At 40.3% G+C, this 23,562-nt stretch overlaps 1 protein-coding gene across 2 annotated transcripts in view; it reads right to left on the bottom strand.

Moving 5' to 3' along the window:
• The window catches only part of ARHGAP15 (Rho GTPase activating protein 15), a 301,475-nt gene that overhangs the window by 16,626 nt on the left and 261,287 nt on the right, over positions 1-23,562 (bottom strand). For both annotated transcript variants that reach the window (XM_088521808.1, XM_088521809.1), the window contains exon 13: positions 3,510-3,615. In XM_088521808.1, coding sequence (XP_088377934.1) covers positions 3,510-3,615 — 106 coding nt within the window. The remainder of the gene's footprint in view (positions 1-3,509; positions 3,616-23,562) is intronic.

The raw sequence follows: 23,562 nt of genomic DNA, 5'->3' as shown, positions 1-23,562 counted from the left end.
TGAGCATATATTCTTAATTCCTAGTCCTTCAGTTAAGAACTTAGCGGTTTATGAGCATTCCTGAATCTGGATGCTTTTCCCAATGGAAACTTTGGCCTCCCACAGGCTTTCCGAGGTTTGTTGAAAAGACATCTATCTTAAGGCACTTCTGTTGAGGGCTGTTTTCTCATTTAAATATATATATATATATATTTCCTTCAAAATACTTGTATAGTTCTTAACATAATCTGTTCCTCTGCTGTACTAAAAAAAAAAAAAAATAGACTTAATATGTAAGGCTGCCTGAAACCGCTGATATGACACATAGTTTAGGATGTGAAAATCACATATGTTTGCTCCATCTCTCCTCCATCAACTTAACAAAAAATAAAATAAAACTTTGCAGGCGTTTTAGCGTTGCAAGATGCCACACTTTGACAGTGTTTTCCTGTTTTCGCTCCACGTCAGCAGGTCTGTGTCAGATAAACAGCTCTGGATGAGCAGCTTATTCCCAGGGAAATGGAGACAAGCGGTGATTATCAAGAATTATGGTAGGAGAGTGAGCTCCTTCCTTGGGTCGGAAGGTGGATGGGAAGGAGTTGGCTCTATGGGGCTTTTTGGCATGGTTTGGTGTCCTTGCACCCTTGCAGACCAAGGCCTGCATGGTGCAGCAGGTTTATGTGCTCCTTGAGTTTTGCTTGCCCTGGTTGGGAGTAAAATTCACATGTAAACAAGCAGCTGGAGGGAGCTGAGGAGCTGGGGCCCTGTTTTCACAAATGCAAGAAACATAAATACAGAGGGTATATACAGCAAGTGAGTATCTCTAAACATGCTCAAGTAGGACAGGCTGTTTTCTGTAGCCATTTATTTGGAAAAGTCCCTACTCAGACTGTTTTTTCTTTTATATGTAAAATATATGCTTGGCTAGCTCATCTTGGGAAGAAGTATGAAAAACCTAATAGTCATTGTGCTCGACGATTTTCAGTATGAAGATATAAAACAATTTTCAATATAAAGCAATTTGTTATGATGTTAGACTGGAAGGAGCTATGTGATATGTCTATTCAGCTGTATATTTTGTCTCTTTTGCTCATGCATTATGTTTGTAGTTGAATAGATTTCATGCAAAGATGAATAGGGGGGACAGGGTTTTTTTCATCAAATGCAAACATAAAATAATTAAAAGTAGAGGTACTGCAAGCCCGAGCTTTGCTTTTAATGCCTCTTCCATGGGCTTTGTACACAACACTGACTCCTTGCAGCTGCCTTGAGCTTGATTTAAGGAAGGTGTACGGCACAGGTAAGATCTCAGCGTTAATCCTTGCTGCTATGGCTGCTCTCAGGGCTTTCTGCCAGGCTGTTCCATCAACTGCTTTGCCCAGATTTCTACTGAAGGACCTACTGGAAGCACATCTCTTATATTGTTAGCTGATCTCTAACTATTTAAACTGCCCATTCGGACTGTCTTGTTTTTTTTCCCCTTGACAAGTTCATGAGAACATGCCAGTTTTCTCAAGTTTTGATGTTATGGGCTCACAGGATAATCCCTTCTTTCTCAGAGGATGTGTTTGGACAACACAGAAGGTTGACTTCCTCCAGAGACCCCCAGATGACTGACTGCTTCCATAACACTCAGTCTCCCAAGATGGCCCAATATCATCTCTTCCTGCCTTCTATCTCTGCACTACTGCATCACTCCAATATCCCTCTTCCTTCACCTTATTTCTGCAGTGACCCTAGCATAAGCACATGTCCAGGTATTGTACTCATATGCATTACTACGTATTGCTACTTATTATGTATATTTTAGTTTTTAGCTTTTTCCCTCCTCAAGCCCCAGTCTTGGTCCGGTTTTGCCCGTTATTCTATATATACACAGCAGGAAACTATTGCTGTCCTGACGTGATTATGCTCTAAAGAGACAAGGCAGACAAAGGAAGTATTATCATCATTTTAGTGAACAGGGAGCCAGGGCACGGAGAGATTAAATGATTTACCCAAGGTCACGCAGAACATCCGGTCAGAGCCAAGAACTGAACGCAGGTCTCCCGAATCTCAGTCAAGTGATTTAGCTCTAAGATCAAAGCCTTACCAGGTAAACCTGATGTCATTCCCCTAAGACACGGTACCAAAGTTTCTTCAGGTTAGGATCAACACCAGGTACAATGAAGTTTTAGTTTTATAAGTGGCATAGCTGTTTGGACAGCATGGACCTGCTTCTTGCACTAGGGTTCTTCCCAGGAAATAATTCCCCTTATTATTCTTCCATTGACAAGACACTATTATCCTTTTCTAGACAACCTCTGAAGGAGAGGATGTATGCACAGGGTACGTCAGATGAATACATGGGAAAATGGTTTTCTTTGAGGCCAAACTCAGTCATTTTATAGACTGTTTAAAATCCTTCCATGCTAATTAAATGGGGACATTCCCACCACTATATATACACACTTCACTTTGCAGTTTTGTCTGGCAGTTGTGCAAGAAGATAAAGGATCTACATCCATTATAAATATATATATGTCAGGAGAATGCTGCTGGAATGGTCAGGATAAAGGCATCATTCATTGTAGGCTGGGAGTAGTCTTTTACTGGGAGTCATTATTATTCATTCACTGGGGTCAATATATCATTCCCGGGATGAAATACTCCTCTGTGTACAGAGCCTGCATGGGGCCCTAGATACTACTTAGTCCTTTCAATTTTAAGGGTAATTTGGCTGAAAAGTGGCTGTACAAAATGGTAGCAGTTAGCCTCTATGCCAGCACAGCAAGGAGAGCAGGAAATGGATCCTGCCCTCTGGATGCCCCTGTCCTCTGGTCCCTTACTGTTGCCTGGTTGTTTTGCAAATAAAACAGCCGCACGTTTGTTTTAGAACAATCTTTTGGCCTACTTTTGGCCTACTTTTTGCAGCTAATGCCAGGAACAAGAGCAGAAAGCCCAAAGTGAACGTGAGACATGAGGCTGATTTTGTGAGCCGGCATCTACAAACTGCACGTGGTGAGTGTAGAAACCATGGAGATGACAAGAGGTGGAACATCACGATGGCCTTTTTGCAGAACAAAATCTGTGTCACCTCTGCCTGCCTTGTATTTCAGTAATATTAGGAAAGCATAGGTGCATTCCAGATCTCCCATCCACATTTCATAGATGTTCTCTATTGGCACAGACTTCACTGTAGGATACAGGAGCTTGTAGTGGATTTTCCTAGTTAGGTTGCAGAGGTGTTAGAGAAAGTCAGATGTTCGCTGGAACATGTCATATTTGTTCAATTCAATCTACATGTTCTTAACCAACAGCACACAAAGAAATTTACCCTTTGGTTTTCTAATAGAGGAAAAATTAATGCTTTCACTTAGACACACTGACTCTTGAGCAGAAATAGGATGTACATAGATACCATAAACCATATTTAGTTTTGCCAAAGAATATAATTATTTTTGGTATTTTACATTTGCAATAGGACTGGGACATGACACTCGGAAGTGCTTTTAAAATTACCAGTGTTTTAGTACTCCAGTTTCACTTACTTTTTTAGATGTTCGAAGAGGATTTTCATTGTCTCGTAGTTTGGTTTAGGGAGCTTTTTTACAAGATTCTTTATGGATTTAATGCGAATGGCCTTGTCCGGGATTTCTAAGGAAAAACATACAGAAAAAAATACATTTGAGTGCCACATCATTCAGATATTACTTTGACCAGTGCTATAGCAGCTATCTTAGCAAGAAAAGTAATCATTGATATATGGTTAAGACCAGAACATGTTGTACCTTTTATAAAAAGGTCAATCCTTTTATGAAAATACTCTACCACAACTATTTTCTAATTCCAGGTGTACCCCTAGCATCTCTCAACTGTAATTTTTCCAGGGAACACTTAGCATTTCAAACTTGCAATTAGTAACAAAAAAAGTTGGACTCTGGCCTTTAATGTTTCTTTTGAGCTGATAAGAACATTGCTATCTCTTTTGCTAAGGTAAACCTTCAGGTTTCAGCATGATTCATTGTTTCGGGAGAAAGGTTTGGCTCTGATATTTGCATCAATTTGTATATGATGTTCCAACCGAATTAAAGTCGTGTACAACTGTGCATTCATTTAGGAACAGATTAGATAAGGTGCCAGTAGGTCTGACGTAGGGAAAACATCTTGCTTGTTACATGCCCTAGATAACCTGAGAATTCTTTTCTGATCTTATCATCTATGATTTAATTATCACCTATCATTCTTCAGATATCTTCGTTTTTAATATTCATATTGCCCTCACACCCTGAGATCTCCATCAGGATTGAATACCAGTTACAGTAGGTGCTACATAACTAGGCATGACGATTAGTGCCTTAATTCAAAATTTTTTTTTAAAAAAATTGAACAAAAATTTCTGGCAGCGCAAATTAATTTAAAAATTAAAATTCTTAATAGGACAGTATTCTTTCTCTAGCATGTATTCCTAATTCCTGTTGAGGTTAATCCTTCATACATGCAGACCTATAGATGTATATTATCTATAATATTGTTAACATTTTATGTATCAAGGACTAAAGTTCAAAGTAGAAGACGAATAGGCATTATTTTGCAGTGAGAAGGTGAGCGAAAGTGAAAGCAAGAATCCTATTTCATAAGGATTTATTCCATAGAAAGTTGTGCAGTTGTCAATGGCAGTAATGAAGTTACACACAAATGAAGAATAATATTTCTAAAAGTATTTTACTCTGTTTTGACCTTTACAGATCCTGAACTTCTGCAGAGCACCCAAATCATGACATACAGGAACCCCTTGATTTTTCTGCACATGTCAATGATATTATATTTTTGTCCATAAGAGAGGGAATCATCCCAGCAGAAATGCTACAAATTAAAATGATGCAGAAGTCGATCTATGGAAAGAAGTAAGTACAGCATCTGCAGGATTTTTTGCTTGACCTACACGACATGTGCATGATTCTACCACATTTAGGTTGAAAGTCCTATTTAGGTTGATCAGGAAATGCCTGGCAAATTTTCAAACAAAGCTACTCAACTCCTTTTTTAATTCTCTTTTCTCCACGGGCTCAATGGACTTCAATCCCTCCAGAGCATTGCCACCTTGCCAAGACCCTGGGTCCTCCAAAGGTATATTTAGAAAACAAGCAAACAAAAAAAAAAGGGGCACTGCTAATTCACAAGGAAATCATTTGTTGGAAAAATGGCAAGGATATAAAGCTTTGTTTTAGGGCTACTGAAGCCCTAAAGTACCCTGAAGTACCAATATGCAGGAGAAGGGAAGCTGAGCGAGGTGCTACGACAGAAAGTCCTGGAAACTGTGCGTAAAATTATGGGGTGAATCAACATATTTGCTAATTGCTAGTCTATTGTAAAAGAAGAAAAACCAGGCAACATGTGGTAACTTTAGTCAGCATTTCTGAACGGGAATGATAAACACCTCTGCCTGGCTCTGGCATTTATCAGTACTGAGATATTATTACCACGTAGAGCCACAGCATGGTTACTGTTATCATCAAAAAAAAAAAAAAAAGGAAGAAAAAAAAAAAAAAAGAACCAGCTAATCTTAATGGTTTGTAAAGCCGTTACCTGCACTGGTCTGACATTTATCATGATCATTTTACCACATGAGTCCTACATTGCAAAGGTATTTTATCTGGAAGGGACATCACTATGAATTATTATTTGCAGCTAGGTAGAAAATTGTATGTTGTAGATACCTTTTCTCATTATAAATCACAGTCACATTTCACCATTTCCCACACAAAGCTGCTGAGCCCAGGCTTTTTGCCATAACACTTACTCTCACTCCGTTTTATAGTTCCATGAAAATATTGGGCACTCTTTCATTAAAATGGTTCATATTGTTTTTTTTTTTTTAAACGCCATATACGCTTGTTTTCTTTTTTTTCTTCTTTTTTCGAGTATAAAAGAATTCATTTTTCCACTCTAGAAACTGAAGAGGATAAACTGTTCATTTTTTTTTTTTTTAAAGCTTACTCTTGCTTCAGTTTTAGTGGCTGGGCTTGTCTTTACTCTTGACCTTGTTGACGGAACATTTAACAGATCAGATGCAAGATCTTATGTTTCCATTGCAATACCTATGTATTTGCTTTTCTGTTGTAAAGCCTTGAATTCTGCTTTCATAGAATTTTTCTCCCTTGGATTCCTAAATAGTAAAATTTCTGCGTGTGTGTGTGTGTATGTGTGTTAAATTCTCCAGCAAGGTCTAGAAAATGAAAGAGGCCAAATCTGATAAACACTTTTTTAGTCATGAAAATTGCAGGGAATCTAGGGAAATGATTCACATTTGAGAAAGTTAGACTGTCTTTTCCCTGAATGGATTTCAGAAGGAATAAAGTCATCAGAATCACGTATATCGAATAAAGAGCGAGAGGATGTTTAATCCCTTTTTTTTTTCTTTTTTTTTTTCTTTTACATTCTGTGCAAAATATGGAAGATGTAGGTGATAATTTCAGCAGATGAAGATATTCTGCAGCGAGTCGCAGATGGTAGTCTATGCAATATTTTCATAGAACATATATTTAGAATTTGGGTTACAGTCTTTAAAAATAGGGCTGCCTCCCTTTTAACGGAGCAGAACTGTGGAGATGCTCTCTTGTTTATATTTAAATGAAGAATGCATTGAGAAAAATCACTTAATATTACATAAGCTCTTTTGTAAATGAGCTTGAATAAACATTTGAGCATAGGGAAAAAAAAAAAGCCACGATGTGTCTGCAACATTAACAGTGGCTGGGTAAAAATGAATGAAGAAGGTAACCTTTAGCACCCGTGTCCATAAAGAATACTTAAGCAAATCCCACTGAATCTTTCTTTTAATCATTAATTTTAAATGGACGGGGATGTTTACAACAAGCCACTTTGTTTCCGAGCAGGAAGCGCCAGGTTTATCTCCAATAACTCACGTTTTGGGGCAGGGCTGCATGTCTCTAACCTGACATGCATTCATTATTTTGCAAGGTAGCGCAGCCTGACCCCCGGCCCCCCTCGGACCCGCTGCATTATTCATGTCTGATTCACTTTGTATAGTTTTACTCGAGGACCCATTTCCCTTTACCGGGCACTGCACTTGCATGGGCATGTTTAATGTTAAACGGCATTTAGAGCTCACATTAATGCCTAATTTTACCACGAGTCAGAGTTTCTTTTTTTCATGCTCTCAGAGCTGAATTGCTGAAAAAAAACACTGATTTATGATTCTGCATAAAACATCAGCCTATTGATCTGTCACCTAATCTGTGTGGTTTTTTTTTTTTTTTAAGCACACTTTCCTCTGATTTCCTTTTCCGGCTCTTCTCACCTTATTTTGCTTTTTTGGATATGATTTCTGCTGTGGTTAAAACGTCACACACTGTTGCTGCAGCAAAACCTGCCTGCCAAGAGGTTTTTTATTATTATTATTATTTTCCTCCAACAATTCCTGACTGATTCAGCTGTTGAGAGAAAGACAGGTCTTGTTTGGGGCTTTTTCCGTTTATTTTATTTTTTAAATGGGGAACTGAGTTAGGTGGATTTTCGAGTGCTAATGAAATTGTGAGACTTATGGCGCTGGCTACAGCCAGCCGGAGTGTGGGCAGACGCTCCGCGCGCCTCCCCACTGTGCTGCTGTGCAAGCATCCCCGCTGTTATGTTTGCTATAGTTTTAATGTCTGTGAAAAATTCCTGATGCAACTAAATTATGTTCTGCCCTCTCGATGGTATAAATAAACACCCAACTTAGCCAATTCGTCTTCCTCTTGCCCAGTGCAGAAGTGAGCCCTGTCACAGGAGGCTTAACCCCGCTCCTCGATAGCTTTGGGGCTATCAGGGAAAGCAAACTTGCTTCAAAGAGAACACACTTTGGGCTTGATTCATTTTTTTTTTTGCTTCAGAGATGTCAACTGTGCCAAAACTCTCTTTTCGTTCCTTTGGTCTTCATGTTGTGGCAATCACGCTGCTTAAAATACACATGCACATACACACATATTAAGAAAATTCCTTATGCCACTTTTAATGTCAGGATATTTTAATGTTACTATATGCAGCATAAAGGTCCCAATTTTAATCACTTGTGCTACACTATGCCAATCTTTTTGTGAAGATGCATTGTGTAATACTTCCTTGTTTTTTCTTTTTTTAAAAAAAAAAATCTATAAGAAGTGCTCAAACTAACTAATGTTTGCTATAAGGAAAATAACCAATTTCTGATCGGAATTGATTTTACTTTTTATTCATGCCTCAGAAATAGACGTTGTTGAAGAAAATGGGAATTGCATGAAACCTCTCTGTATGGGCAATTGATAAATTCACCCTACACGACATAGAGAGTGGAGTTTTCAATGAATATTCATACAACTTTTGCAATCCGTTAGCAAGACCTCAGACAATGAGTTTGCAACTTGGTCCTATTTAGCAAAAATATATTTAGAATTAATGGCAGGGTGCGGGGAATGAAAAAAAAAAAAAGAATAGCGGCACTTCCAAAAGTTAAACTTTAATGTCTCGAACTCCAGGTGCCAGAGTTGGAGGGAAATAACCAATAATAGTCATTTTTTACATATTTGATGGGCCTGATTATGCAATGTGCAACTCTAAATGGCTTATAGCACATTGTAGCATGGTTCCATCCCATTGGCTGCAGTAGGGTGCAGGCAGATGGATGACAGTGACAAGGAGAGAAGTGCTTTTGCTTAGCCGTGCGTTAAGATGCCATCCAGAAGCTCTGTGCACTGCAGACACTTCATTAGGATGCCAGGATAATGGTAAACTACCACTCAGAGTGACACCCCATTTCCTGCTTACTGAGCTCTCCAACCTCGGCAGATGTCAACAATCTCACAGTGCTACAGAGCAGACCGAACTTTCCCGGCACTTTGACTCCAATTTTTTTCCCTTAACAGTGCCATACATTACATGCAATATGTAACAGCAAGCACCAAGACGGAAAGCAAAATTTGCTGCCCTAATTATAGCCAAGCGGCGCACGCCACCCGCTTAGGTAGTGCAAAAAATGAAAAAAAAAAGAAAGGGGGGAAATTGTGGGTCGGTTGGTTTGGGGGTTGGTTGGACCCCGAGTTTTGCTGGCTGCTCCGCTTCCCTGTGCACCGCTCCGGGGTGCTGGGCAATGGGGCTGAGTTCTTGGCCATGCCGTGCACAGGGCGCTGCTGCTCTACGGGGCTCTGGGGGCACGAGGAGCATCTGGACAACACGACGTTTCCCCTGCAGATGCAGCCAAAACTGCGCTGCAACCCCTGCCCCGCGGTGCCTTTCCACAGAGCCCAGGAGCCGCTTTGGAAAATCGCATCCCCAGATCAGAGGGCATTCTGCAAGGCCACCCATTCCCGTTTAATTCCTTGGTGGATATTTTCGAATTCAGGCACCCTGCTTGCTTTCTACACAGGGTTCTTCTCTTGGGGCTACTGGCTGCCCTGCTGCCCTCGCTGGTGGCTTTTGGAGCTCTCCACTGGTTCCCGAAACCCCCCTAAACAACTGCAGAACCGGGGCCGGATCCCACAGTTATTTATTCAGCTGCTGTCCATTCCTTCCCTGGGCGAGATTCCCGGCAAAGGTCTCCAGCAGCCTCTCTGGGCTGGCTGGGAACGTGGCCGCCGGCTTTGCCCCCGAGGAGGAGGACTGGGTCCCTTCAGGAGCGGACCCATAAATATGGTGAAGATGAGAAATATGTCTGAGATGTAAAATACGCAAAATTACACACTCTAAAAAGAGATTTTTTTTTAAGTGTGCTGAAAATAATTTTGTGAATATTCACCCTGCCTGATACATATTTTTTTTTTTGCTTGGCTATGTCTCACCTTTAGTATATTAACCCTCAGCAAAAGAAGGGAGCAAGGAAGTTGATTTCTCAGATGACCCGTATGAAGGGGTTAAAAGGATTCAGTATTTTCAGTAATCAAAGAAAAGCATACATTTTATTCTTTCCCTTTTCTTTTTTTTTCTAACATTAAAAAAAAAGTAAACAGCATCTCCCCAAGGGAGATTTAGATTTGAAGACTGTTCATTATATCATTTGAATAAGACTAGACCTGGCCTTTTGACTTTGAACCACTACCAAATTTCAGGCTGTGAGGAAATTGTTCTACATTTCCTGACAAATTGAGTTAAGCAGACATTAAGTGGGCTTTAAGAAAACAAATGGCCATCTTTATCACAGGTGGACACTGATGGCTTAATGGGGCCTGGGCTGATTGTATCACTTCTAATGGCTTGACGGGAAGCATTAGGGTTTTTGCATAAAGAACTGGCATTGCGAGCCCTGCTAACACAGACCTGTCAAGCGTTCTGTATCCCTTTGTGCATGGAAGCAGATGTTTGTATGTATACTATGAACTGGCATTAGAGCAAGCGACAGATGCCTGTATGAATGCCAGGTTTGTGAATTTTTACAGCAGAAGCATGTTCTGAGGAAGTGCAGCCCTGCCCTCTATCATAGGTAATTCCCCGCGGAACTTGCTAAATCCCAGCTATGTTTTCATTATTTGCTTTTCCTAGCAACTGGATGAACGCGGCTGCCCTGCAAACGCGAGGCGCGGACGCCACCGAAGCCTCGCGAACCGGCAGCGCCGCCGCCGCCTGTTTGGAACTTGTTATTTTCTGCAATTTGCCTTTGCACCATGTAATCTGAACCAACCTTTCTCCGAGGGGAGAGCCGTATTATGGCTATATAATTAAAACTTGCATTAACGCTAGCCGGTGAGCCCTCCTCTCCTCCCTCCTAACTCCCCCCCTTTGAAAAAAAAAGGGGGGGGGGAAAAAAAGGAAAAATGAAAAGAAATTTGAATTAGATGCCCGGCATTTCGCTGCCTTCGGCATCCACAACTTGCCCTGTAGTTGTCTGTCACCAACACGAACAGGTAGCTCGCAGTCCATTAAACAAACACAGTGCCCCCCTCACTTTTATTTGACATTTTATTTGGCTGTGACAAATGAGCAGCAGTTGGATTATAACATAATTTGTCTTGTCTTTATTACCAGCACAAAGGACACCATTCATTAATTATTCTGCCGTTGCAGCTTAACACTAACTGGAAAGGTCCCTCTTCGGACAGATGGCGGGGACGATGTTATTTATATCAATCAGCCAAAATCCTCAACAAGGATTACTGTTCCTGAGACTACAATGATTTATTTCTTTTTACCTCACCCTCCCTCAACCCCCTTCTGCTTTCAGAGATTTCTCTATAAAAAACGAAATTTGATGGGAATCTTAAAGCAAAGCCATATTTAACCTGTTAGCTCGCAAAACAACATGCATGCTACATCAGTTTAACTGCACCATTTTAGTTGCATATTTTGAATCGTTTCAGCTTCTTCCTTGTCTTTTTTTTTTTTTTTTGAGCTCCAACGCCACCAAAAAAAGAAAAAAAAAAAAAAAAGATTAACCGAGGGGGTCTTAGAGCAGCAAGTTCAGCAAAAGTTTGCCTTTTCTGTAACACCATCCTGCTGTTGTCCCCAGAGACCACCGGTATCAGGAAGCGGTGCCAGCTGCCAGGATTTCTGTCCCTGATAAGATGAGATGACCCACCTTATTATGCAGGGAGCAGCAGCGGACCCCACCGCGAGATGAACTCGGATGTTTATTAAAACTCGGGGCTAAACTGAGGGTCACGGCGTACAGGAGACAGATGCTCCTGGATCCCCGCCGGACGCGAGTCTCGCTTCGGCATCGAGGGCGGAGGGATTTCACCTAACTCGTGCTGTCTTGTCGGGGCTCTGCCCAACGCGTGCTCAAGCGGCAGGAATTTCTGTGCTCCTCGTGCAGATGTAAAAATCACCCGCGCGCCGCTCCAGAATGCTCGGGAGCGCTGCCCTTTCCCGCACGCGTTCCCCCTTGGATCGTGATCCACACGCATCCCTACATCACATCGGGGCACTGAAAGTTTCATCCAAGTTGCACATGCTGCTAGGGAAGACTAAAACACAGAAACTTTCATTGTCTGAAGAAATTATTGGTATAACCTTGCTATCCTGATTAGTTTGCAAATATTAAAAGTCCCATCAAGACAAATATCAGCAACATGCAAATACCCTTGCAGGTTGTGATTAAGATTTTAAATGTATCCTTTTGCTTTTAGTTAATGAAAAACAAAGTCTTGGAGGATCTAAGTTGTAATTTATTAAACATGAAAGGCTCCTTGATGAAATATAGAAATGAGATATATTTTGCATTTCAAAGATTTAAGCTGACAACTTACTTGCATGCAAATAAGAGCAAGATTTGTAAAAATATTTGAAAAGAAATTATTCCTGAATGTACTTATTACAATAATGTGGCATGTAGATAAGAGAAACACACAGCATTAAAAGACATTCATTTCTCCAAAGTCTTAAAATTAGCTTCTTTCTGCCATTGTGTATTAATGTTCTTCTTCAGGAATGCAGCATATTAAAGAACTGAACAGAATTAGTAATAAATTTGTTAATTACAAATTTAAGCAACACAACTGTGTTGTTTTCCCAATATGTTTTTTTTTTTCAAAAGCAGAATTGCTAATGCATTTTAATCATTTATGTATAAACATTTGAAGATAAAATATTCTGAAGTTTATCAATTTCAAGAGCTGTTTATTTGCTGGCAAAATAGGGCATGTTATACAACATATATCTTATCATTTTTGCTCATCAAATCCCCATTTGCTGAATGCAAATTTCTCTGGTCTAAGTGCTCTTGCACCTCAATTTAAATGAATAATAGGATAGACTCTATTAAAATCGGTTTAAGGTTGCCATGGGTGACATATCAGTAGGGTTAAAATGAGAAAAAAGGTCACAGAGGCAGTCCTTACAACCTGTTTTTTTATTATTATTATAATGAAGCATATGTAAGTATCTATGTAGGTTTAAATGACAACATATTGATATTGTAGACAATACTTAGTTTGTGAATCTTTTTCCTTTTTTTCCTTTCTTTTTTTTTTCTCTTTTTAGATGGCATAGCCAAGCCAAATAAATGTGAAATTATAGTATCATCAATAACTCTGGAAATGTATTCAGTTGCACTGAAAATTAGAGCGTAAGCCTCGGTGCAATAACGCTGGAGACTGACAGATTGTGGATTTGTAGAAATAACAGAGAACTCAGAAAAAGCCTGTACTTTTGCTGCAGCAAATCCTTCATTTCAAGGAACCAGCAAGGTACTGTAATCATATTAACAAAGCAGCCAGAAACTATACCAAAACACCTCATTTAAGAAGAATTTTGAGTCTTCAGCTAACCTGATTTATGGGATTATGCATGCAGTTATTTGATAAGTATTGAAAATACTACCACTTCACACTGAAGGCTTCCTTGATCTATCTTTTTGTGTGTGTGACATAGTCTTATCCTGTTTAAAGCTTAAAAAATACCGCTCCTGACCGTTTTAAAGACTTGAAAAATAAAGTAAAATCACAACTTTCCTGAATTTTTTGGCTGTTTTAAAAGTCAAATTCTTAGAGTAGTCCCCTTATTACTCACTTTTTATATTATGCATGATTTTCATTTGGATTTCATAGACTCAGATTTTTGATACAAGTGTTGTACTTCCCCTCTTTCTCAGCCTACAATAAAGAGCAAAATCTCCTTATTTGCTAAGGTTACAGTGTTAGTTTAATTTTCATAGGAGAAGTGGAATATTTTGAAGTGAGTAACATTTACCAAGTCATTAGTTTTATGCAAACTAGGAAGGAAGATGAAAGAAAAAAAATTATCAATTATTTATAGATTGTTAAAATGTATCGTAGTGCAGTGCTACTGTATAGAAATGACAATTAGCCAAACTTACCTTCTATAATTAATAATGCATATATTATGCTCTTTGGGCAACTAATCACCAGCTCTACAAATTTGTTTGACACTGTTGAAGATACCTATCACCCACCCGGGTGAAAATAAGGAAAGGAGAACAACGTTCTCCCGTTAATGAGTGGCCAACTCCAGGAGGCTTTGGGCTATGCTTAAATTCATGCCACGACTGCGCAGGACAGGACGGGGCTGCTCCTCTAGCCCAACCGCTTGACCCCTCCTGCGCTTCAGGATGTTTCAAGCTCTCAAGTATTATTTTTCTCCCTTGAAAATCTTTTCCTCTTCAAAAAGCTCTTCCCCTTTTTATTTCATTTCTCCCCTTTGGAAATCTGTTCTCATGATATGGCCACTATAAGGTGTCTTGCTGAAACATCACCCTTTTCATTTTGTGGGATACTAAGACCATCCCTACAACAGTTTTGGGAGGGATTCGGTGCTTGAATGCCAGCATATAACAAGATTTGAGTTCCCCAGTTATCCTGGACTAGTGTATATCTATACTAGACTCCAACCAGCTATACTAGACTGCAGCTGCCCAAAAAGTGTGGAGCTTCTGAGGTGCATTGTGCACCATCTCAGGCATCCAAGATGGCACTAGGACCACTAAAGACAGAGAATTATGTTTACCTGATGTATTTGATTATGGTACGTATATATGCACATATAGGTACACTCATAAATATATATACACACGTATCAATGACTGTATCTGCAGCCTTGCAGATGGGTCAGACTCTGCTCCGGACATTGCCTCCAATGAACAAAGAGTTGGGAAGGAAATGGATGGGCATAGGAAGCCCTTTCCCACTACATCTTGCCAAAATCACGTGTTACGGAGGTACTGAGATCCATAATGCAATAGAGGGCACAGCTGGTGCCATGACTGGTGGCTCATCTGGGACATGGACCAGTGCCTGCTGAAGAAGCCAGGTAAGTCACCATTTTATGGAGTTTTTCTATCGGTTTTCCTGCTAGATTTCCAGCCTTCTGAAGACATAAACACTGAGGGGAATTTGGAAGAAGAGTATCTTTGTGCGATTATTTCAAATGGCTCCTCTCTTTGCATTAAGGAGCCACTAGGAGATGCCCCACTGAGAAAATTCTGCATCCTCCGATCGCTTGCTACCTGTTAATACACATAATGCAGACCATGGTAGTCTGCCATGGCAGGGGACAGTGCAGAATTACTATTATTTTTATTTGTTATAAGCACACTATTTGCAATAATTTATGGAAATTCTTGAATTTATAAATATCAAGGCTCTGCCAAATATTTTAACTATCCCTCCATGGCAAATCGTCTTTAAACACTGGCAGTTTTTTCCTTTTAACATTTACTTGTGGACCAGAAACACTTGCAGTCTATTGCCCCTGGCCTTCTGTGAGAATGTTAGTTAGCAATGCTCATAAAAACTCAATTCATCAATGTGAACATAATTTGCTATGAACAGAAAGCTCACAAAAGGGTGAATTTGTCAGATAGACAGGTGGCCTGAGATCTCTCCCTGATACTGAACGATATGAATAATAGATTCTGGTAAATGTATGCCAAGACTTGAGCTGTAAACACAGCTGCCTCCGTTCCCTTCCAGAATAACAGCTCCGAGAACGAGCGCGCAGGAGCTGCCGTTCCACCTGAGGACTCGGCGGGCACACGGATGCACACGCGCGTGCAACCCACGTCCCCACGCAAAGAACCAGCCCCGTGCAAACAACGGGGCTCTCTGCACCTCCCTTCTTGGGCCCCCTCGCTCTGGAGGGATTTTAGCATGTGTGGGGAGCAGAAGGAGGGAATAATAGGAAACACCAAAAATATATTTTATTTTAAACTAGCTGTGGACGCAGCAATAAATCTTGCTGGGATTTGGAGATAGGGCTCGGTTGGCTTCTGTAGGTAAAGGATGCAGGCGGGAGACAAAAAACTTCATGACGTTGCATGCGGAAAAAATGTAGAAAATAAAATGATGGGGCTTGTGTAGCTGTGATATTACTTCCAAAAATTAGCTAACTATCACAAACCTAGCTAAACATCCCTAGCAGGATGTTTCTGTTTATGGCAGAGTAAAGGTATTTAGAAGGTGTATTGCTACTGGATTCCATTTTAGCTGTCTTCTAGGCTTAAATCATTAATTGCTGCCCATGGACCAGGTGAGTGAGATTATCACATGCGCAAAAGTGACCTTTATGCTTTTCCAACGAGCCGATTTCTGTTGGATTGGTGCCCAACATAACTTTGGAGCAGGCTGAAGCCTGTGGCAGCAATGCCGAGGACGGACACTACAGCATTAGGAGAGCAGGGAACGACCGAGTCCCTCGCCAGCCACGATCTTTTTGAAAACGCCTTCAAAATGTGGTGCAAATGCCTCAATGCTGTTGACTTTTGAGGGTAGGAGCGTAATACGTTGCAGAAGGGAATGTCTGGCTGAAGAGCTTGTTTTGCTCTATCAAATGCTTCATTTTTGCAATTCTAGCTGAGAACATGAGATCCTTTCTTTGCTGAACGTGGTCAGGGTTTAATACATTTTCCCGCCTGTAAGTATAAAATAGCAAGCTTTATTTTAGGGATAAGGCAGGCTCCCTTCCTGATCCTCCATTGGCAGTGATGGAGCCCAGGAAGCAAACCGGGAGTTGTATCCTCTGAAGTTCATACGTGTTTGCTCTAATATTTGTTATTTAGGAAGGCTGCTTCTCGGTAATGAGTTGGCTAAGGTGTGAGGCATGTAGCACTGAACACTGAACCAACACATCCTAAAGCTCCCAAAATGTGACCGCATATGAGATATTAAAGGCAAAATGGAAGTTCTGAACAAATGAAATCACTGTCAGAATAATAAAAGAGAAATGAGCTATGATCTAATCTGTTTTCTAGCAGTGTCACAGAGGAGCTATAATAAAAGCTATTTGCAAAGTTCAGAATCATTTCCCGTGCAAAGCCATTCGCACACTATACGACTCTGGACAAATGGAGGGGGTCTTGGCTTTGCCAAAAAAATTGCATGCGAATAGTTTACTATTAGTTTTAAGTTTGTGCACCTAAATCATCCAGTTGGCTGCAATTTTAGCTTCCTCCCTGTTTCACATGGCACGTGAACTTGTGCACCTGGGCTTCTCCCTCTATTTTTGGTGCTTCTTTATCTTTTTCTTCTTACGTGCCGCAGGGTAAAGAATGCACAGGAAAAGAATAAAGTCACATCACTAGATAATGGCCTATCTAGCCCCCTCTTACAACACGCACGGCACAACTGAGAGCCCAGCAAAGCATTTATTGTGCCCTCGCTGGAAATGCTCGTTTTGTTCTTTGCCTTGGAACAAGGCACAGACTGCACACCCGGTCACGCTGCGCCTCTGTTTTTACCTCCATAACCAGTGTGTGAGGAGGATACGTGCAGAAGGGACCCCAAGAAGGGTTAGGTGAGTATATTAAGGCCCCTTTCCTCCTTTTGAAACAAATACAAGTGAGCCCCATCTCTTGTGAATTTTTCCATGTGTTATTTTTTGCATTTCAAGGGGGAGAGAGGTTGGAGAGCTGGAAATGGGATGCAGCCAAAGGGAAGATGACATGGAGCAGAGCTGAGCTGTCCTTGCTCTGGGCTGTGGAGAACAGTATGAAAAGATGGAAAGCTACAGAAAAGAGCCCCAGCAAACGCTGAGACTATGCGAGAAATGGCAGTCCTTGCTCTCAGCTGGTTTCTGTACCTGGCATAACAGAAACTGAGCCCTAAAAGGTCTTTCTAGCTTCAATTTAATGCCTTTAACCACAGATTAAGCTACTGCAGAGGGAAAAAGAGAAAGAGATGATAGTATTTTGATAGTATGTAAATAATATGGAAACTGGTTTCAAAACTGTCACCCAAACCCCTTGGTCGTTTTCACATGACTCTCTCCTTAACCCTCTCTCGTTCAGGGAATGTAACAGTTTCCACTGTAGCTTATTCCACTACGGCTCCCCAAGACTTTTAGTTTCTCCACTCTGTCCTTCAGTTCTCACATCCTCTCTGTCATCTCTTACAAGCCTCCTGTTCCACCAACTTCTCGTCTCACTTTCCCCTTTGCCTAACGTGTGGAAAAGATGGATATTGAGGTCACTGTCTTGTGGAAGACAGCACTGCTTTACCAGGATGGATGACTGGGTGACCTACTACTCAAGTAGCTGCTGTTAACATCTCATGCTGATCTTGCTATGGCAAAAACTAAAAACTCATGCAGGATGGTAACCAAATGACCTAGTTTGGGCTCAGAATGGGGTCTTACAGTGAAAAGGTTAAGCAAAATTTCCAGTTTAAATGGTGTTGGGGCCATTTTGGCTTGGAAAAGATGAAGATACCTTCTTTTATTTTGCTTTTCTTTCTCCCTCATCTAAGTATAATACCAAAAAAAATTATAAAGTGTGCACAGCACTGGTCCTTATAAGGAGGAAGCTTAATGAAGAAAGTCCTTTTTGTTTCAGAAGGAGGACTTTTTTCCTTAGGGTTAGCACGAAAATGTCTGGAAAGTCAATAATTAGGATTAGAGGAGGACCAGTCCTTGGCAAATTTGGACCCCTAACATTTAACTTAGTTTAGAGATTCAGCCAGCACTGCAATATATACAAGATTAGAGGATTTTATCCAGACATAATATTATGGAATTTTAGTTTAGTTGCCTAGGACCTGATGTATGGGAAATAACTGCAGGTTTACCAACACACCTGTAACTACCACACACAGCCCAGAGTTTCATAGCTTGGAGACCTGCTACTGATTGCAACCCATAAAATGCAGATTAAAACTACAGATATAAAATGCAGAATTGCAAGCATTATTTTGAGGCGGGTTGGAGGACTGTTTTGGTAGCCAAAGGAAACATGAGGACAGAGTTAAGTGAATTTAGGGTTCTGTGAAAGAAAATGTGGGAACTCATGCAATTACAAATTTGGTACTTTCTGACATATTGGAGAGGTTAAAAATAGCAAGCATAATCTAAATCCTGCCCCCAGAATGCTGTTATTATTTGCTTATATAGTAAAAGAAAAAAAAAATGAAATCACAGAATAGAGGTAACTTTCATGGAATTTTCTTTAAAATGTCTTCTTTTCTAATGGCTTTAGGATAGAGTTTATGATCAAGTTGTTTCAGAAAATCTAAAGTTATTCACCCTAGCAAATTTGTTTGGAAAAAGAAAGTTAATTTATGTTATCTACCCTTGATATCATTTAAATTTACCTCCAATATACCAATACCAAATACCAATCTCAAAAGCGCTTGAATACAGTATTTTTACTACTATTAATAAATTATTCTTTTAAACAGCATCTAGTCTTTCTTCCTAATCCAACTCCATGTGGCTATTTGCGTTACTAATCAACTCTAATTGTTGTCCTACCATCAATTAAGACAGAAATGGGTCCAGACAGGTAAATTAAAAATTGAAGTGTGTTTGGGGCATCTAATTTATGTCTGGACATTAAAATAAACAAACAAATGAACTAACAATGTGTAGGTTAAAAAATAAATTAAAAAAAAAGGCCAACATCCCTTCCAAGCATAGGCAATCAACCTCCTGGAAATGAGCAGTGTGTATCTGTGGCACACACTGGCTGTGGTATACATATACAAAGAACTATAGTGTGAACATGCATACTGTATCAATACTACATGTAATATTATATATAGTTCATACATGCATATATATTGCTTATAGGTTTCATGTAAGTCTACATAATTAGGCAATGCTTCCAAACTAAATTATTTTTCTAAATAAGTGGCACAAAAAGAGATTTCAGAGGGAGACAACATGAGGTTAACTTCTGATTTCTTGACTAAATGTGCAACTTATTTCCTCATTAAAAAGAAAAAAAAAAGAAAAGAAAGAAAGAACACACACACGCATCCCACCAAAACCCAGTGGTTTTGACGCTTTTTGAGGAAAAGTTCCCAAGCTATTTACTATATTTAGTGGAGAAGTTGAGCACACCAGTATGTGTATTACTCCACTTGAACTATTGCACTAAACATAGAGAGTCCCTTTCTTCCCTAAAACGTTCTGGGCCACAAGCTGGATGTGTCAGCAATATAGCAGATGGGGAAAATGTATACAAGTATATTAATTTTGTGGCCCAGATTTATGCAGAACACATATTTGCACAGATTTTGTATAGGATTTTAAATCTTTTAACTCTCAATATGCTTGGAAAGGGCACAAAATGCAAGAAAAGTGCCTACAGAGAGGGGCTGCAAGGATTGCAGGCCTGCTGGTGTTGCCACGTGGCTTACTCTGCCTGCCTCAGTTTACTCACTGTAAGATATTTATAATAATGCTCCCCATCTCACAGTGACTTTGTTAAGCTTGGTTAATTAGCCCATAATTAATTAGGTTCTTAAAGCTTCCTGCACGAAAGCAGAGTTGGGCGAATAAAGTCAAAAGCAATAGAATATTGCAATTTTTTTTCTTTTTTTTTTTTTTTTTGCAAATCAGACCTGCTGATGTGCTGGCACCTACGTGGTCACAGACTTTCAGGTGAGCATTTTTCTTCACTAGAAACGTCCCCGAGACAAAAGCGTGGCTCATGCCAGCAGGGCTAAGTGTTTCTGAGAACATTCATACCAGATGTGCGCTCACGACCGCTCTGAAAAACTCTTTTCATTGTTTGCACAATGATTTGTCAACGCGTTATAACTGCTCATGAATTATTTGCCAAAGGGAAAAAAAAAAAAAAAAGAATAAATTCTCTAATGGCTGTAAAGGCTGGACTATAGGCACTTTTTAAACTACTCTAGCATTTTAGAAAATAATGCTGCCAGGTTGAGGTCGGAGTTGTGACCATATCTGGAGAAACTGGTGGTTTTTAGGAGTAAACAGGGTGAAGTCCCTGCTGTGTCCTGAGACCCCCCAAATGTAGCTCCAGTGGGCATCAGAATTGCTCATAGAGCTCAAATTTAACATATAGGTTTGTCGCAGAGCAGCCGACTCAGCAGATACTTGCTTTCTCAATTTCACTTTACTAGTACTATAAAGTAAATACTTATAATTCTAACCATTGTGTGTAAATACTCAGTATTGCAAAACTTATCCATTAGCTCTAAAGCAGAACTTTGGCACTCAGGGCAACATTAGGATTAGCACCTGGCTAATCTCTATCTAGTTGCATAGTTATCCAGATATATTTTATACTGCATGTGCATTTTTTAAATAAAAATATGTTTATACAAACTTGCTTTTCTTATCTATATCCAGATAAACTTTATGTAGATCTAGGTTGGAGACAGGTCTCCAAACTTAGATAAATAAATGTGTGAGTCAAGTCCTAAGTGCTCATTTAATGTGCAAATTTATCTTTATGTCAATGCACATGCCCATAATATGGGTCCCTATCTATTTGTTCAAATAATCATATGTTCAAAATAACATACCCAGAGGACTATAAAAATGATGTTTTATGCCCATCATCCCCAGAACTTAGGTGATTTAATGACGGATCCACGGTCGGAGTGAAAGGCAGGAAAATCCTGGTACCACTCAGGTGCAGGAAGCTAAAACACCCTCATCGAAATTCATCGTGGCTGCTATCACAAAAATGGCTTGGGTCATTAGATGAATAATCTTCATGAAGTTTTTAATGCAAGTTCCATGTAAATAATGCACAAATGGAAAGAAGTCGGAAATATTCTCTGCAGTACATTTGACCAGCTTCAGAAAAAAAAAAATCAACTGCAAAGCATGCATTTATGTAGTACCTTATTCAGTAACTCAGGAGACCGTACAGTATGCTATCTGCAGGAAAGCACTTTTTTTTCCTCCAGATGTCTCTTTTTCCTTCCAGAAGTTGCAGAGCATTGGACAAGCAGTAACAGATGATGAACACATGCATAACTACAAATGGGCAAGCTGATTGTTTTCAGAATTGGTATAAACATTTGCTCTTGGATTGAGATTTAGCCCATAGCAAATCTTTACATTCTCGTTATAAACCTCTGACAAAAAGAGCTTCTAATGAAAATGCTGACAGTGTGAAAATGTGGTTATGGTCAGGAAAACAAATGGATAAAAAGTGGCATTTTGTGGTTCCATATGTATACTTCAACAGCACGAGCCAGACTGCATCTTTACTAAGTTTACATTTCAAAGCAAAAGCTGGATGGTCACTGTTTCTCCTACCCTTTCTACTTAGGGCCCCCAAACCTATTCCTATTCCTGCTATCTCGTACGTCGTCATCCAAAAAATCCAGAGGCTGGGCTAAGAATCTCCCTGACAACTCGGCAAGAGAGGCTGCAGCTGGATTTTTATCATCTGTTTTATTTCTGATTATACAGAGGGTGGTAGCACCCAAGGGCTCTAGCCAGGACATGGCCTCACTAGAGTCATTTTCATGAAAGCATGTGAGACCTGGAAGGAAGATATATTGGAAAGAAGGAAAGTTAGAGGTTTATATATATATATATGTGTGTATGTATATATGTATATGCAGAGAAGACAACTGCATTGGGCTGCAGGATGCAAATGAGGAGGAGGAGGAAGATGACACAAGCAGGACAGGAATGGGGATTTAGGTAGTGCCAAGTGCAGTCTAGGAAGGTGATTCCCAAAGGCTAATGCTCTTCCTCCTTGTGAGGTGCAAAGAACAAATAAATAAAATAAAGAGTGAGAGGCATCTGCAAGGCTGCAGTATTTTATCCACGCTCAGACTTGACACCGTTTTGAGCTATTTTCATGAAAGAGCTGATGTAGGCAACAAGAAGGAATACAAGGTTGGGGAGTGTTTTGGATGTGCTTTATGGGAAAGAAAAGTAGAAAAGAAAAGTAGAGGTGTTCCCACATGAGAGGCAGCCTTAAAAAGCCCCAAGAAGAGCAAAACTCCGAGGAAGAACTCTGGACGCTCAAAGGATGACGCAGCACCCTACACATTATCCGCCCAATCCAATGCCATTCTGTATGCTCCAGGGTGTCTAAGAGGCCTTTGTGGGTCTGATGTTCAGAAGTAGAGTAGAATATAGGTCTGGGGAAGGTCTACAGATCTTTTACCCATGATTGAAATCTGGTTGGGATAAGTTTGGACAGCTAAAATGATCCCTGCGGGGAGCCACCATTGCACGGTGCTCAAAGGCAACCCACGAGAAGAGAGAGGACCGTTTGCTGAATATTCACCAAAGCACAAGCAAAGTACCGATCAATGGGTGATAACCCAACAGAAATGTGGGTTTATATACACAGACCATCCGAATGTTTTTTGGACAAGCCATTGAATTAGGTGCTATCTGACAGAGAGCTTATTTCTTTCTTCAACACCATCAGGGCTTACTAGGCTTGCTTTAAACTACCAGCTATGGAATAAAAGAAGAAGATAAGAAAATGCAAGATATAAAAAGTGAAAAAAAATCCCAAGTCCAAGTTCTTAAGAACCAGGAATGTCAAACAAGCTTGGGACTGATAAGCAGGAGGGAAGCAGACAGACTGACAGCACAATAAGGCATGCAGGAAAACACCCTCTTCTGAGACAGATCCTGAAGATGTTCAGGACACTCACAACCCCTTCGAACCTAAACCCAAGTCCAGCCAAATAAATCCTTGGATAGTGGGGTAGGAGCAATGATGTATGTAGTGAGATGAACAGGAGATAAATAAGAAGGGGTAAGTTATGACTGAGGATGCTGGAGGAATGGCAATGAACTGCGAGCACTTGAAGGACGCAACCCCAGGGCTCAGACGCCTCCTCCCTGCGGCCAGCGAGACTTTGCTGGTGACTCCAGCGTGACCCGAGCTCTGCCACGAGGAGACGGAGGAAACACTCGGCCCAGCAAAGGGGATACAAGAAGCGATGCTTTTGC

This window comes from Tinamus guttatus, unplaced genomic scaffold (assembly GCF_059628265.1).
Source record: "Tinamus guttatus ecotype Peru unplaced genomic scaffold, ASM5962826v1 Tinamus_guttatus_pri_ptg000133l, whole genome shotgun sequence".
NCBI lineage: Eukaryota > Metazoa > Chordata > Aves > Tinamiformes > Tinamidae > Tinamus > Tinamus guttatus.
The sequence above is the reverse complement of the archived record's forward strand: the minus strand, read 5'-3'. Positions and strand labels throughout refer to the sequence as shown.